This window comes from Geospiza fortis, unplaced genomic scaffold (genome assembly GCF_000277835.1).
Source record: "Geospiza fortis unplaced genomic scaffold, GeoFor_1.0 scaffold66, whole genome shotgun sequence".
Taxonomy (NCBI): domain Eukaryota; kingdom Metazoa; phylum Chordata; class Aves; order Passeriformes; family Thraupidae; genus Geospiza; species Geospiza fortis.
In genome coordinates, this window is record NW_005054312.1 from 182,846 (window position 1) to 199,207 (window position 16,362).

General features: G+C 37.4%; 1 protein-coding gene across 1 annotated transcript in view; it reads right to left on the reverse strand.

Annotated features, from left to right (window-relative positions):
* Positions 1-16,362, reverse strand: part of STARD9 (StAR related lipid transfer domain containing 9) — a 93,040-nt gene that overhangs the window by 55,921 nt on the left and 20,757 nt on the right. The window contains exon 4 of the mRNA XM_005419529.2: positions 1,398-1,514. Within this exon, the coding sequence (XP_005419586.1) occupies positions 1,398-1,514 (117 nt within the window). The remainder of the gene's footprint in view (positions 1-1,397; positions 1,515-16,362) is intronic.

Below are 16,362 nucleotides of genomic sequence, written 5' to 3' on the forward strand. Positions count from 1 at the left end.
TTATTCTAGTTTTATTTCTTCATGCTATGGCATCACTGAGAAGCCTTGGAACAGCTTCATATTCTAGATTTATAAATTTTGTGTCTCAGAGAGAACAGGATATGGGGCTGCTAACAATACCCAGACTAGGTGATGTAAATTTTGCCCAAACAGTCCACACCGCACTGGTGTGATGAACTCTCCTTATGATATGACTGTTCACACTTTAGCAGTGCCAACACACCCTGGAAAAGGCACCAGGGCTTAGGTGTTTTCTGCTTGCTGAATGGCATGAAAGATTTATTTCAGAAAGCACACTTGAAACTGTTAAAAGAAGAAAGTCACCACGTGGACCACAATGGACTAAAGTTCTGTTTATACCAAACACTATTTCACACTGAATACATGTTATTAAAGATCAGCCCAAAGCAGTATTGCATTGGAGAAAGAAATTAGTTTTAAAGCAAGAAATCTCTTAGAAACACAAGATCCAGAAATTTCTTAAAAAAAAATCTGTTAATAATGTAACTAAATTCTATTGCTGATGTCTATTGAGAAAATAAAATTTTAAAAATCCAAACTCTCATCAAAAGAGCAAACTATGTTATAACAGGCCTCTTATCTTTGGGGTTTAAACACATCTTGCCCTTACTTCACCTTAAAAATTGAATCCCATGGACATAGAAAATATTGGTCCACTTATGCAAACTATTAATTTTTTTCTTTTTAGCAGTATGTTTAACCAACAGCTAAGAATATTCTTGGATAAAGTCGAATTTCCTTCTGTTGTGGCAAAACACAGGAAATCATCAACTGACTCCATCAATCTGAGTAGCAAGATTAAAATGCACCTTAGGTGATGCCTGGTAGACAATCTTAAAATGTAACAGCTTCTGTAAATTCCATTCCAATGAGTGTCAAAACTAGAAGTGAAGTATTACTTTCCGCAGGACAATATTACAAGTAATAAACAAGCCTGTTACAAAGCCATTACTGTGAATTGTATCTAGTTTTATTTGTGAAAGCAATTTAATCTTAGCGTAGGCCAGATTGCCAAAATATCACATAGAAATGAATATTTTGTATTATCTCGGGTTACAGTTTCTAAAATCCGGAACTATTCTGGGGTATTGAGGTGGTTTTTTTTGCCCTCTAACTCTGTGATAAGATTCATATGTAGTAAGAAGAAGATTATCTAGTAATAAATATTTAAACTACACCACACTTTCTAATATTTTTACCTGATACTCTATTTTTTACCTAAATGTAAAGGCTTACATTTTATAAGTTTAAAACTGGATAAAACATGTGTAAGCATTCTGCTCATCAAGCACCACAACCACCATTTAAAATGAAGCAATGTTTCTACTAGACATCCTGCCCTCAACCCCAAGTTTAAAATGAATGGTGTAACTCACAGGTGTTCCCATCATTGTGTAAGTTTTTCCTGAACCTGTCTGTCCATATGCTAAGAGGCAGATGTTGTATCCTCTAAATGCACCAGACAACACAGAAGTGCCAAGGTCCTGGAACACCTGAAAAGACCAAGAGAAATAAAACAGTGCATGAACAATTTGTCTCCCTGCAAACACTCTTCATTACTTGCAGATCTTGCTCCTTTAATATCTCCATGGGAACAAGGATCTTCACACATCTGTCTTTCTATTTTATCAGATTCAATGTTGTGTGCTCAGCATTCACTTTTTAGATCTTCCCTAAGATACTGGTATGCCAAGCATACTGCTGACAAGGAGCAGTAGTGTTTAAGTGCTTCCCGGCCTGCTATCTCTTATTTTATATTCAGACTATGTGAATTCTTGAGGATCTTTCCTACCCCGAATGTTTACAGTTCTCATCATAAATGTGACTGAAAGGCATGCCCAAGGCTCTTTTATGAAATTAGATAAACTCAGCATCAAAATTACAGATCAAAAGCAAAGCAAAGTCAAACCTGCATGCAGATTTCAGCCAAGAAATATTTCTATCTGGCCCATCTGGTCAGTAAATGACACCACCAGAGGCCACATGCTTTATCTTCTCTTCCCACCAAACACACAGTGACATGTCTTTTTCTACTCATTGTATTACAGAGACAGGACCTTGTCAGCCTCTCAGGCCTTCCAAAGCTTGCACTGGTCCTGCTGTTGCTGCTAAAGTTGGGCCAACACTGCCAAACTACCCATACAGGAAGTTCTGATCAGTTTGTCCTCCTACTTTCCCTGCCTGCTTTTTTTTTTTTTTTTTTTTTTAATCCTCAAGTGACTTGCTTTGTGATCATGTTCTCAGGACAGCAAAGCCTTGCCCTAGACCAGCTGAAACGACACCTAGTAAGGTTTGCCAGGAAGTGCACTGTGGATCAAAAGGTTCCAGCAGGCAGGCTGACAACCCCTCAGCACACTTTGGCCTTGCAAAAGAGATGTTACAAGCACTATTTTTTTTGCTGTTCACATAGAAAGCTGGTTAGTATCTCTAGAGAGATACGTAGGATTTCAGTGTTTCAGTGCTGTGAAATCTCATCCACTGCCAGGTCATTTGATTCTCCAATGGACAGATAAATGTACTAAAACTGATACAAAAATCAATAGAAAAAATTCATAAATATCACCACTTTACCTAAACTACCCAGAAAGCAGATTGGAAATCCTCTCCTGAGACTTCAGTTTTCAGATCATATTTCAACTCAAACTAGGACAAGATGATAATTTCCAGCTGAAGAATCAATAACATTTCCATTTGGCAAAATTTAGAGACCTGGCAAAATCAAAGACCCCTGCTTGTCTTTGTAAAGGTATGTGGCATGTCAGAGCATCTGCTTCACTAGGATTATCAGCTCAAGAAACTTTTCCATTCAAAGCATACAGACAAAGCCATGAACAAAACACAGGGATACAAATGTAATAGACAAAGGATTAAAAAAAAAATAGAGACAAACTCTCCAGTCACTATTGGAGGCCATTAGGAAAATGAAGCAGAGCTTTGGAGGGGGCCAGCCTGGACTTCACAGCCAACAATCTGGAGGGAAAAAAAGAAATAGGAGAATTTGGGATATTTGAGTGGGGTCTGCAGGGCTGTGTAAAACTCACCAAAGAATGTTTAAGGTGAGGAGTATTAAGGTAAGGAATATTAATTAGGAGTAGAGTCCAAACTGATGGTCAAGAGCAGGGGTGCTTCTGAGCACACACACATTTGCTTGTGAGCAGCAAATTGGGCTATCAGGCATGTACAAGCCCTGCAGAGAGCCTAAAAGGGCTCAAGTTCCCGGCAAAGTTATTCTCATGTCAATTCTCCAGTGAACACTGAACTTTCCCTCAGTAGAAACACCATTAGGATCTCTATATCTTTATCTGCTAACCGTATCTCTACCTGGTTAGCAGATAAAACTTGCCGGACATCTCTAAGACAAGACACTTAAGTTCAAAGGAGAAAGTTCCTTCTATGTGGGCACCTCAAAGAAATCAGTAGCTGTGAATGTGAATATAAGGGGCAGGAGGAAAGAATCTGATCTAAGCTGAAGATGGCAAGAGCTAGTTCTGAAGATTGACAGAGGATTGGCGTCAAGCAGTATAAAGGACTAAGAAATTATAAGATTAATTACCTTGAAGTAAGGGGAGCAAGGCAATACTGTGCCCATTTCAGAGTATCAGCATTGAATAAATTCAGGAATTTTGCATGGCTTATTGTACTAAAAGCAGCTGGACTCCATATCAATTTAGAAACCACACTTTGCATGGTAGAACCTCTCACAACAGGGGTAAATGCAGCCTAGAGAAGTACCTTGATTCTGTGTTAGTCTTCTCATTAAGTGCTGTCCTCCTTTCTGAAGGTTCACAATGGATCTTTGAGAGTTAGTAACTGATCTAAGTACAATAAAATGAAATTTTCACAGGTGGCAAGCTTTCAGGATAGAAACACTAATCAATGTCATCTGGACATTGAAGCTGGTGTTTTAGAAGAACAGTATTTTACTTCTTGCTCTGTTGTTGAAACATTTGTATGATGTTGTGCAACTCATTTAACATTTTCATGGTGCAGTTTTCCTATAGATGAAGTAGGAATAATGCTATCCATTAGTAGAAGATCGTGGGATGTTCTCACTAGTGTTCATAACACTCCTTGCGATTCTAGAACATCCATAGCAATTTAAGCCAACTGTGCAAATTATTGCGCATGTCGCCTCTCCAAGAGTACCTTGGATGCTCTGAAAGAAGAGCCTCTAATTCCACAGTCTCAGTTAAAGCTCTTACATCTACTCTGTATTAAACACAAATGGTTACTCAGATGCTTTAATTCAAATATGTTTCAAATCAGACCTTTCTTAATTAGGCCTTGAGAAAAGACGTATACTACAAGCAAAACTAGATATTCTGAAAACAGTAACATAACCCTAGGATGGTGACACATCAGAATTTCAAGAAAATTATTTGCTGAACTTCTATTAAAAGCTGATTTGTACTGTTTGGTTTTTGTTTTTTTCTAGTAAATTACTCTCTCTCCTTCTGTGAGGATAAATTACAATTAATTTAATTGAATAAAGCCTCAATTTAGTGAGAAAAGCCTCTTTGTTTTGGTGTACTGCAGAAAAAATGGAGAAGTGAAGCACAGCAATGAATTTATTACTTTATTACGTGTTAAAAGGGAGGAGAGTAATTGAAATCAAAGCTTTTTCTAGTATCAGAGGCATTAGTCCAAATACCCAACAGCAATAACAGCTGCAGATTATACAACAAATCCTCTAATTAATTTCTGGGCATATGTACTAACATATTTCATGATACAATAGATTGAATCACAGATTTTGCTGATCATGAGGTGGGGGTGGCAGGGAAAAGAAGATTCTTCTGGGAGCCTTCCAAGTCTCACATTTGAAATGAAACTTCAGGAAGATGAGGCTTTTCAAGGAACATGAGTTGGATATGGTTTCCTGCAGAGAACACACCATTTCAGGCTGAGACAGCTCTGTCTTCCCTGCATGGCTGCTCTGCGTGACTGGCACTGTTCACTTTGTTCCAGGCAAGAATGAGCCCTTCAACAAAGCCCTGACTGCCTTTGCCACGTCTGTTCCCTGCACTTGCCCAGCTGTATGTGGTCCATATCCCATGGTGATCTGTGAAATATTCTACTATTTATCACTTGTCAACAGTCCTAACAGTGGGAAAAAACATGCCTTTCTGAAAAAGTTAGGAGAAGGCACTAAGAAAACTGTTGAATTATCACCATTGAGTTAATCCTGTTTAAAACTGAAGACTAGAAAGACCATTTAATTCTTTTGAAATACAAATGTATTAGAGGTTAAAGGAATGTGCCACGCTGCAAACAACATCTGAAACTCTTTTGGAAATTAAAAATTATGAAGCATAAACTTCATATTTATTTATTTATTTATAAATAAAGGATTTATTACTCAATTAAAACAAAATAAAATTTGGTAGAACAAACAGATATGGTTTTGGGTTGCTTCTTCAAGAATGCTTGAGAATTTTAACCTTTCCAAAAAGTCCGTTTTTAAAATGACATATGAGGACTATCAAATGGAAATGCACCTTGTCTTATCAAAAGATTAAAAAATTGAAGGAGTCTGGGAGATTCAAAGAAGGATACCACCTGTCCTTAGAAACAGTGATGACCAAGTGACAAAAGACATTTCTTCTCCCCTTTGCATGAACCTTTATAAAGTGAGTTTCACAGTACTAAAGTAGTAAAACTCTTCCTTTTTAGAAATCGGAAACATGTTTTGCAATTAGAAAAAAAGCATAACAATCTTTTTCACGACCAGGAGATTTATAAGAGCAATATTCTGTTCTGATTCTTTCCCATTTGGACAGCAGAATCAGAAATCTTCTCTCAGCTCTCCTTTGCTAGCTCAAAAACCAGAATTTATAGTTGGTTTTCTACACCTTTCTTAAATAATGAATTTTCAAGAATTTTCCTGAAAAATACCTCGTTTATTATCCTGAGATTATATCACATTTTATCACATTAGACCTGCAAGTCTGTGCATAAGTATGCATTAGCAGACAGATCACTATATTTTTTTTCTGGAATATATTTTGTTCTACTGCTAAGAAGTAAAATATGGCATGGAACAGCTCCAGCTACTCACTGAAAGTGAAAGAATTTTCAGATTTTGTTTATTAACAGTAATGATTTGCGACTTTAGTTTAAAAATTGAAGGGTTTGCCCAGATATTAAAAGCGAGAAGCCTTTTTTTTTTTCCAAATTATTCTTTTTAAAAAGGCTTATTTATTTTTTAAAAAAAAGTTTAAGTTTGTTCTATTTCTCCCAACTGCCTGTGCATGTTATAAAGACTTTTTTCTCTTTTATATTCTTTGACTCCTTAGTTATTATCAAACCAACGGCCTGTGGATAATCCCTTCAGTCTGTCACCTCTCTGTGACACACACTAAGACAGACACAAGTGTGTTGACTGTCAGTTTTTCTTTTGTTCTTCCAAAAGATTGGAGACAATTCAACTGTTCTCTAATGCATGAAGTTCAAACTAATGCTACTGACTTTGTAACACAAGGCTCAGTTAATGTCAGTACCTTTGACTTTTCTTTGAATTACTATTCATTGAATAGACACACACCTAGCACAGCTGATGACAGCAAATAGATATTTTCCATTGTAAATGGAAGGGGCACTCTTTATTATGTGAGAGTGCCCCTAGTGCTCTTAGACTAATAAATGCTTTAATTTTGAAGATAATGGGGACATTCTATCAGAAATTAAGGTTTGGCAATATATATTTCCTGAGCATAAAACTTTTCTTTCTCAATCCAATCAGAACCTGGATTGCAAGAAGAAAACAAAAGCAATTGTTTCAAATGACAGTAAATTGACTGTTATGCTTTGAGGTTTAATAATTTGGGACATTGAATGTTTTTCCAAATCACTCAAGCCAAGTCTCAGAGACACATGAAAAAAAATCTAGTAAACTTTCAGGTACAGCATGTAATGCCAAGTTTGCAAATGTAAGGGATCAATATTGATAAATAAGCATTTGCTGGCACTCAGGGCTTTTTTCCCCTAAGTAATTTCTGGAAAATAAGACTTGCATTTTGCTTTGAGAACAATGAACAAGCAAGGACCAACTTTGACTGAAGCAGAGGAAAAGGGAGGAGAAAGCAGAAGGAGGAAGCTACAACTTTTAGGAGCAACAAGTTAATAGAATAGTTTATTGAGTCTTATTTGGACAGCATGTATTTTCTTATTTGCAACTGTCTGAAATGGTCAATGTGTAATAGTAACATTAGGGCACTAAATCCAACTTGGAAATCTCAGAAATTTCAAGAGAGTTTATTTGGTAAAGGCAAAAAAAGGAAAAAAGGATTTCTGAATAAATAAAATGGCTACTTATTACTGGCATAGTTCACAAGCATCAACACGGACAACTCACCAAAAGCAGTTTTCAATTTTACTAAAAAACATCAGGCTAAAGTTAGAATAATAAGATAAATTACCACAGTCAATAACTAGGATCAAAATCAAAAGACAATTATCTTCTTTCACAGCACAATTTAAAAATTGTCTTTAAAATACCCCAGTTTAATGAAAGTGGAAAAGACTCAACTGAAGCAAGACACATGGCCAAAAGTTACTTTTGACCACAGAACCTACAAGTGACTTTACAAAGGCTGAAAAACTCGTTAGTCTGATTTCCATTAAAGATTTTCCATGCAAGCAAGATAAGGGAAAACTTCCTCATCAGTAGATAGAAAGCTTCAGAGTATCAATACGACTGCAGCAGATACAGCTACAAAATGAATTAAGTATTAAAGAGTTGCTGTTATTTACTACACCCACAAAATCACACTCAGCCAATAGGTCAGGGCAGTTTGAGTAACTGCATGAAGTCTGAGGCTCAGTCCTGCAGTGTCTGTTTGCCACAGTCTCCACTATGAATTACAGACATGCTGCATCTCATATTTGGTGTATTTTCCTTCCAGAGCCTTGCCCACCTCAAGCTGTTGCTGTTTGGGTTACAACTAAATCATGTTTAATTAAATTGCTGCTACATCTCAAATATAGCTGCCAAGACTCAAATTTAAGGTGAAAAAATATTTCAATAAATAGAATTTTACAGAACTAAGTAATTCCTGCCAAAATAATGAAAGCCTTCATCCCACAATCTTTATAAACCCCTCAAGATGAATTTAAATAAAAAGGCAGAAAGAGAATGCAAAGAAGGAATAGGTAAAAACAAATCTAGGAGGTTGTTGCAATAATGCAAGGCTTTTTCTGCACGTGTTTTGTCTTAACAAATATTACACAAATGTCAGCTGAAGGGCTTTCTGTACATGGGCAGAGAAGGCACAAGCACAGGGAAGCACATTATGCTGATCAGTTGCACAGAAGCCTCCACTGTGACATTTGGATTACTTCAGCAACATTACTCCTTGCTTTGAATGGGGTAAAGCGGAAGGGGGGAAGGCATTGCTTGGTTAGTTTGGGAACGGTTTTTCTCTCTTAACAAGAGGCCACAGCTTCACAACCAGGATTATTTCTTTTCCTTCTCTCTATCCTGCCTTTTCAGTTTCTTTTTCCCAGTCCGACCGGAAGCAGGGCTGTGAAAGGGACGGCTTCTCTCCAGCTCAAGCAGCTTGGCCCCTGGCAGAGGCATTTGCAGCAGAACCTAAGAGACAGTTCTGTTTTTGGCTCTGCCAACAGACTTCCTGTGTGTCCTGAAATCCCTTTGTGCTTTAATTCTCCCTATGAGAGACAACAATGATCTCTTTGTTCTTCTTATCAGGTGTAATTTTCTTTCCAGTGGAAAAACTGTCTGCTCTGTGTTGTAATGTACAGACACCCACTAAATTTAAAAAGCATGAAAGTTCAAGCTTAAGGTATTTAGGAGAAACCATAGAATAAAAATACTAGGGAAAGGCACAGAGAATATTTGACAAATCTATTGTTTTTCTGGGGGGAACGGGAGGGAGAATATTGGATTCTGATTAGGATGAGTGGTACCTTTACATTCCTGCCATTTTATTGCTGAATAAAATAAAATTCAGCAATAAGTACCATGAATAGTGTGTATTCATGAAAACACCTCTTATTCACTCATTTAAAAAATCTCTCCTTTTGCAAAAAGAAATAAATCTCTGTTTTCCACATCCGTCCAATTTATAAATTGTGTGTGTGTATTTTCATCTACCTGTACAAAAGCATATACCTGTCATCTCTTTTCCTTTCAACAGCGATTCCTATTGTGTTATCACTGATTTATAGAAGAGCAATTTTAATGTAATAGCCATATAATCCAAACTCTACAGCGTTTTACACTGCATCAATATTGATTTAGCTTAGTCCAGCTACATTTGTCATAATAAAGCTTTCTACACTGAAAAACACCAGATAATTTTTGGCTTTATTAATGAATACTTTAAGGTTCACACATAGCATTTTGTGGTTTTGGGGTCTTTAAAACAGATAAAAATTTCTGTAAGCATCCTTAGGGAAAGGAAGAAGCTTGGAAATAAATTGCTAGCTACACACAGCTTGCAATGCTTTCTACAAACCACTTAATGAGTAGATGAGAAATCAAGAGGTTTCATTTCCCAGTCCCAAGAACCTGGGACTACAGGTTTGAGTGCTGGGTTGGATATTAGAGGTAGAGATTTAATTTCTGTGCTGTGCATCTTCAACAACAGAACAGTAACACTGTGGCTCAGACCAGTGCCAGCAAGATCCCAGGAAGGAAAATTTTTCCTGAGCGAATTCTGGGCCAGACCATTCAATAATGGAACCGCGGGGGAAGCTAAAATCTTCAGCTTTTCAAAAAGTGTAGCAAAGGTTAATGTCACAGCTGGAAGAGGCAACACAATATTCTCTACAGTTACACTGTTTTACTCCATGGTCAGATGTTTCAGACATCTATTCCCCTGCCCCAGATATTACTTCATGCCAGAAAAATAATGTAAGCTGTCACTTAGAATGTTGTGATACCATTGTTATCTGTGCCTGAATGACCACTGAAAAGAAATAAGAAAAAAAAAAGGCAGAGCAGTTAATTTTACTGATACTCTTAAAATGAGCAAAATAAATACTGTGAGAGTTAAGTGGGTTTTTTTTATACTGAATGATACCCCTCTTACAATGAAGAGAGCAAGGAATAAACGATGGATTATAATGAAGTTATAAATATCCTGCATTTTCTCCCACTGCCTCTAGCTCTTGGCTAAGATCCCAGGTCATTAGTGGATGTCTGTGATTCCATGTGAAAGGAAAGTAAAGAAAAACAACATGAAATTACCAATTTTTTTTTACAAGACAGCGGAGAGAAATACCCATTCTCATCTGTGTCTCTAAAAACAACTGCCCCTTAATTTTGTGAGAAGACTGAGGATGGAGATGGAAAAAAGATTGTTCTTTAACTTTATTACCAGGAGGTAGAAGGAAAAAGTAGTGATTTAAAGTTTTCAGTAATTCAGTAAGGGCTAACAACTGTTTGAAATACTCAGACAACAGCACAATAACACTATCAAGACAGATTTCTGCTTTTTTTCCCTTCAGCTGGAAATGGGTATTCTCTTTTCATATGTCATCTAGCTCAATTTGATATTTTTGTTATTAGATCACCAACTCTTAAAATTACAACAATGGAAAACCGTTCTTAAGCCCATAAAATGTACTTTCCTAGCAATCAGCTCAATTTTTAACCTTCATACAAGAGACCAAAAGAAAGTAAAAATTAAACAAAAGAGATGACAAGACATTGGAAGTAGTTATTTTTATCAATAATTCTTTTGAAATGCCAGCAGAAATTCTACAAGGCCTATTCTGTTTGTAAAACTATCAACAATGGCTGCATTTCAATGATACTCAAACCCAATATGCTTCACATCATGCTTCTAGAAGTAAATTTTCTGCATTTAGCATTATTTAATCTGGGGGGAACCTTGCAAGTGCTCATGGAATTCACTGGTGCTTGTTATTAACTTTACCTCAGATTTCAGTTTTTCACAATTGCAATAATGAGACTGTTGGAACCAACCTGTGATTCTACACTACAATACAGACATTTGTAAATTGTGATGTTAAACAAGGCGGAGCAGTATATTTTGTTAATAAAGCAATGCTCATTATCTATTTAAAAAATTACGTTGTTACTGCACAAACCAGAAGCATTGGCACTTTACTGCAACAGTTTCTTGTTTAAAAGAAATTATGGCTCCATAACTAGGGAGATGAGAAGGATGCTTGTTATAAAACACAGCAGTTGTCCCTGCTTCTATTTCACAGGAAGAAAAAAAATCCTCCTAGTTTCAGGCAACAGACAGGACTATATCTGTTTTAATCACTAGAGATATTTTTATCTCTGTTGCTTGCTTACTTAAAATAAAGACATAAAATGGACAGTTCTTAGAATAATTGCAGGGCTTACAGGTGTGTAGGGGGATAGAATATAAGTAAATAAAGATAGTATAGAAAGTAATCTTACCCTCTAAAGAGTTGCAGCTGGGCTAACTATTAAAGATTAGGATCAGGCCTGACTTTAACAGGCCACAGCTGCAGCCAGTAAGAAGAGTGTTATAAAAGAGTGGATTGGTTGGTTGAGGGGAACTGGAGTCAGTTGGCTATTGTGAGAAGAAGGGAGAGTCAGTTCTTAGAGGAGCTGCCTATGAGAAACATCAAGGAGGTATGAACCTCTTGCACCATAAATTGGCCAGAAAACTGGCAGGATGGCTAGGCCAAGAGAGTGGTGGTCAATGGAGTTACAGCTGGTGGTGTTTTCCAGGGCTCAGTACTGGGGCCAGTCCTGTTTAATATCTTCAATAACCTGGATGAGAGGACTGAGTGCACGCTCAGCCAGTTCACAGATGATGCTGATTTGGGTAGGAGTGTTGAACTGCTGAAGGGCAGGAAGGCTCTGCACAGGGACCTGGACAGGCTGGATCAATAGACCAGGCCAATCATATGAAGTTCAACAAAGTGAAGTTCCGGGTCCTGTACTACCAACCCAGCCAGCACTACAGGCTTGGGAAGAGGGGCTGGAAAGCTGCTCAGCAGAAAAGGACCCGGGGGTGCTGACTGACACTGGCTGAACATGAGCCAGTGTGTGCCCTGGTGGCTGAAAAGACCAAAGTCATCCTGGCCTGTGCCAGCAATAGCGTGGCCAGCAGGACCAGGGCAGATTGTTGCCCTGGTGAGGTCACACCTCAAACCCTGTGCCCAGTTTTGGGTGCCTCGCTACATTACGGACATTGAGGTGCTGGAGTGGGCCCAGAGAAGGGCAGTGGAGCTGGAGAAGGGTCCGGAGTATGTGTCTTATGATCAGTGGCTGGGGACACTGAAGTTGTTTAGTCTGGAGAAAAGGAAGCTCACGGGAAATCTTGTCATTCTGAACGACTACATCAAAGGAGGTTGTGGTGAGGTGTGGGTGAACTTCTTCTCCGAGGCAACAATTGACAGGATGAGAGGAAACAGCCTCAAGATATGCCAGGGAAGGTTTGGATTGGATATCAGGAAAATTTTCTTCACTGAAAAGGTTGCCCAGGGAAGTGGTAGAGTCACCATCCCTGGAAGTGTTCAAAAGATTTGTGGATGTGGCAACTGGGGACATGGCCTAGTGATGAACAAAGTGGTGCTATATTAACAGTTGGACTGAATGATTTTAGAGGTCTTTTCCAACCCTAATAATTCTATAGAATAGCTTGGACTTTTAAAGGTTGTCTACTCAACCCATTCTGCAATAAACAGAGAATAATGACATTTCCACTGAGTAAGCTCCTTTACAGCAGTGGGACTAATTTTATGCCCGTCTCTGGAAACACCTACCTGACCGGTCTGAACTAAAAGTGCAGCTGATGTCCACATAAAGGATGTGAGGGAAAAATCTACACATTTTATGAATTCAGATATGACTTCAATGTACATTGAGAAGATCAAGAATCACTAATCAAATTCCCAAAAGCAAATTTCTTGACTGTGATTCAGCTCTTAAAATATTCTTGGAATATTAAAGACTTATGTTTGGTTTCTTCTAGTGCAAAAAAAAGTGCGAATGTCTTCCATAGTATGTCCCACAACTTGAAAAAGAAATAAAATAAAACATGGTTTGGAGCTGTACAAAATCGTATGGGAAAAAAAAGTCCTTTCTAAATTTGTATGGTTTTTAGCATTTTCCAGGAGAATCCAAACAATGGGAGGTAATTTAAGGTGATTCATGAATTCACAGAGAGAGGTTTTGGCATCCTATTCTCAACAATATATTAAGAATGAAGTTTGACAGGGCTAGTGGTTCAATAAATTGTTATTTCTGCTCTTTTTCAAGGTCATTGGAGCTCTGTTCACTTCCAATTTACAAGGAGTGCATATTAATAGCCAAAGCTGCCATGAACAGCCACAGCTCACCTAACTAGCAATGTTACACTAAAAAAAAAGGTGCAGAGTATCAGTTTATTTTATTTCAGCTCTCATAGGGGTAGAAATTACTCAGATTGGACAGAACTACTGTTTTATACTGTCATTCTCTTCCCTGCTCTCTTCATTCCACACCAGCCTCAAAACTGGGCAAGGCATGCTATGAAGATGGTTCAATAGTTCATACTATACTTTGTTTAGCTATAATAATGCAAAAAGCAAGATGGTTCACATCGTCTGTAAAACTTCTAAAAAGTGTTTGTAAAATTTAGAAGAACCCAATCATCCCAATACTCCCACAAGGCAAAAGTTAACACCGTATAGTTTCAAAACTTAAAAGATGCAGATCTTCTAAAAAAAATCAGTAAAATACCCCAGGCATCAGAACCAGGGAGTCTCTATGTCTCAGTTAAGGTCACATACTTGTGTGTCGTTACAAGCCTAGTAATAACCAAATCATTGGTATTACCAACATGAACAAAGACCCTTTGACAAGCTGTCAAAAAGAAAAAAATTCATAATATAATGGCAAGGCACTGCCTGTGAAGAAAATACTGGTGTTTCCCTCTCAGACATGATGTTTTCTGGGGTAAAAAAACACTCCAAACTTTTAAAATATTCAGAGGAATATATCTGATTGTATAAGAAAACCAGAATTTTTTCTCCCTAACTAATAAGATACACAAAAAGTTGTGATACAGAAAAATGAGACAGAATAAAGATATTTCATCAGCATTGAAAGCTCTTGAAGGTGCATTAAATATTGTTCCTTCACAAATTAGGATTTATGCGATGCAGCACACTAAAATGGGCAAGAAATGAACAAGCAATGAGCAAAGGCAGATAGATGTTCAGAAAACACATTGACAAAGGAATGAAATGCAGGAAATTAATGCATTTGTAGGATTTAACTAGCTGAAGGTCGCTGCTTCATATTCTTTTCAGCTTATTGATAAAATATTCTATAATGAGGTATAAATTTTGTCACTTTTGGTTGCAACTTGATTGTCGGTTCTACCCCAACATACATTTATTGTATTGAGCATGTGCTAAATCAATTAATTTTAGATATGTCTCAACTCTTTTTTAATAGAAGTGTCTTACTACAATAAACTTATTACAATAAATTATTCAGAAAAATTCACATAAAACCTCAGGATGGTCTCAAATATGCCATCCTATTAATCTGTATTTCTACTTGCACTACTTTCTCTTTTAGGTAGAGAACAGTCACATCATTGATTCAACTAGAAATTCAGATACTAGAGAATATTGTGACTGTTTCAAAAGACTATAGAATATAGTGACCCTGTGTTGAAGTCAGTAGGTGATTTCCAAACAGCTGTGCTGTTTAAGATGACCATCTATCTCCCTGGGGATTTGGTGCAGACTCTCTCTTTTCAGTGTAATGACTTCAGCAGAAGCATTGGATATTTCTTACATTCAGGATCTGTATACTCTGCTCTCACAGCAAAAGAAGGTCACAGCATCTGCAAATTCTTTAAAAATGACTGCCTGCTTTGATCAAAGCTGCCCAAACAGGTCAAAATAGCACACAGCAATTTAAAACATTCCACTTCTAACATTTCTTTTTTTTATTAGCCTCTCGATCACTTTTAAAAAGTCAAAGCCTGACTTGAAAAGCATACTTTTATAATATTATTATACGTGTCAGATTGTTTCCTCTATTTCTGTTATTAAATAATTTCTCTCCCCAAGTCCTTTTCCTCATTTTTAGAAATTAATCTGTTAGCAGAGTCTGACTGCAAGAAAGGCAGACTCTGAGATTCTTTCCCAACTGTATCAGCCCCAGAAAAACATTACAATGCACATGCTGCTAGTTATCTTGTGCACCACATATTTTAAAAAATTTTTTTCTTAATTTCTTGATACTCACTATGAAGCATAGCTATACAAAAAAGATGCCAAACTGCATGCAACAAACTTCAACCACCATAATTAACTCTCTACCCGTAACTCACAACCCACAACTCTTCAGCCAGCTCCCATCAGCAGCAATTTAAACATGCCCAGCCCATATGGCACAGAACAGCCCACGCTTACACTATCAAAAGCTCTCAGCTTTCAAGGCAGGATGGCCCCAGGAAAACTTCTGGTCCCTGCCAGTTCCTGGGCTGCCTACAAATCATTACAAGAAGTAGCAGCTGTCCCAGGCCAAACAGCACCAGGAGCCACTCTAACAGTTTAGCACTATGGATGACCAAGATGCAGTGCTCATGGAATATTCCCTGGCCTCAAGGAGGGCCTGTACAGATACAGCTTCAGTTTGCTATAAGGAAAAAGAATTAAAGTCAGCTCTTAGCTGATAAAATGAGGGGCAAAAGATGACCTTCTAATCAAGATGAACTTCTAATCTCTTTTGCTTCCTCTTTCAACTCAACATGCCAACGAAATTCAGTTACAGAAAGCCTCTTGCATTCATAATAAATGGAATAGAAAAAGATTACATTCCATATATTGTAATAAGCAACACATTTATGCAAATGACAAGCAGTAGGAAGTGAGACAATAAAAGCATTGTGGTGTACTGAGCACAGTCAAACACACAGAAATGATGTAAAGGAAAACATGAATAGCTGAAAGCAAGTTTCTTCAATCCTCCAAAATCTTTGTTTTCAGACTAAATTTATCTTCAAGACACTGACAGTTCTCTTGAGTTTCTGCTGTATTTGAGTTTAAGTTAAAAATATAAAAGCTACCTGAGCCCAGGCTTTACATTATTTTATTTTCCACTCATAAAAATCAAAACAGTTGCTGATTATCTGAATATGAATTGGAAATTCAGTTTCAATTTCTTGGTTTAGAGCTATAAGACACATTAAAAATAACAGAGATACAGCTGTGTTAGCTGGGGGTCAAAAAACCCCCAAGCAATCAAAAAAGAGCAAGTAACAGCCTCAAGTTGTGGACTAGAACATTTCGCAATCATTACAGAAATGAGATTAATCTTGGCTTTAAAATTATAACTGGCTCCACCAAACCCTTTCATTTGATTGGAAT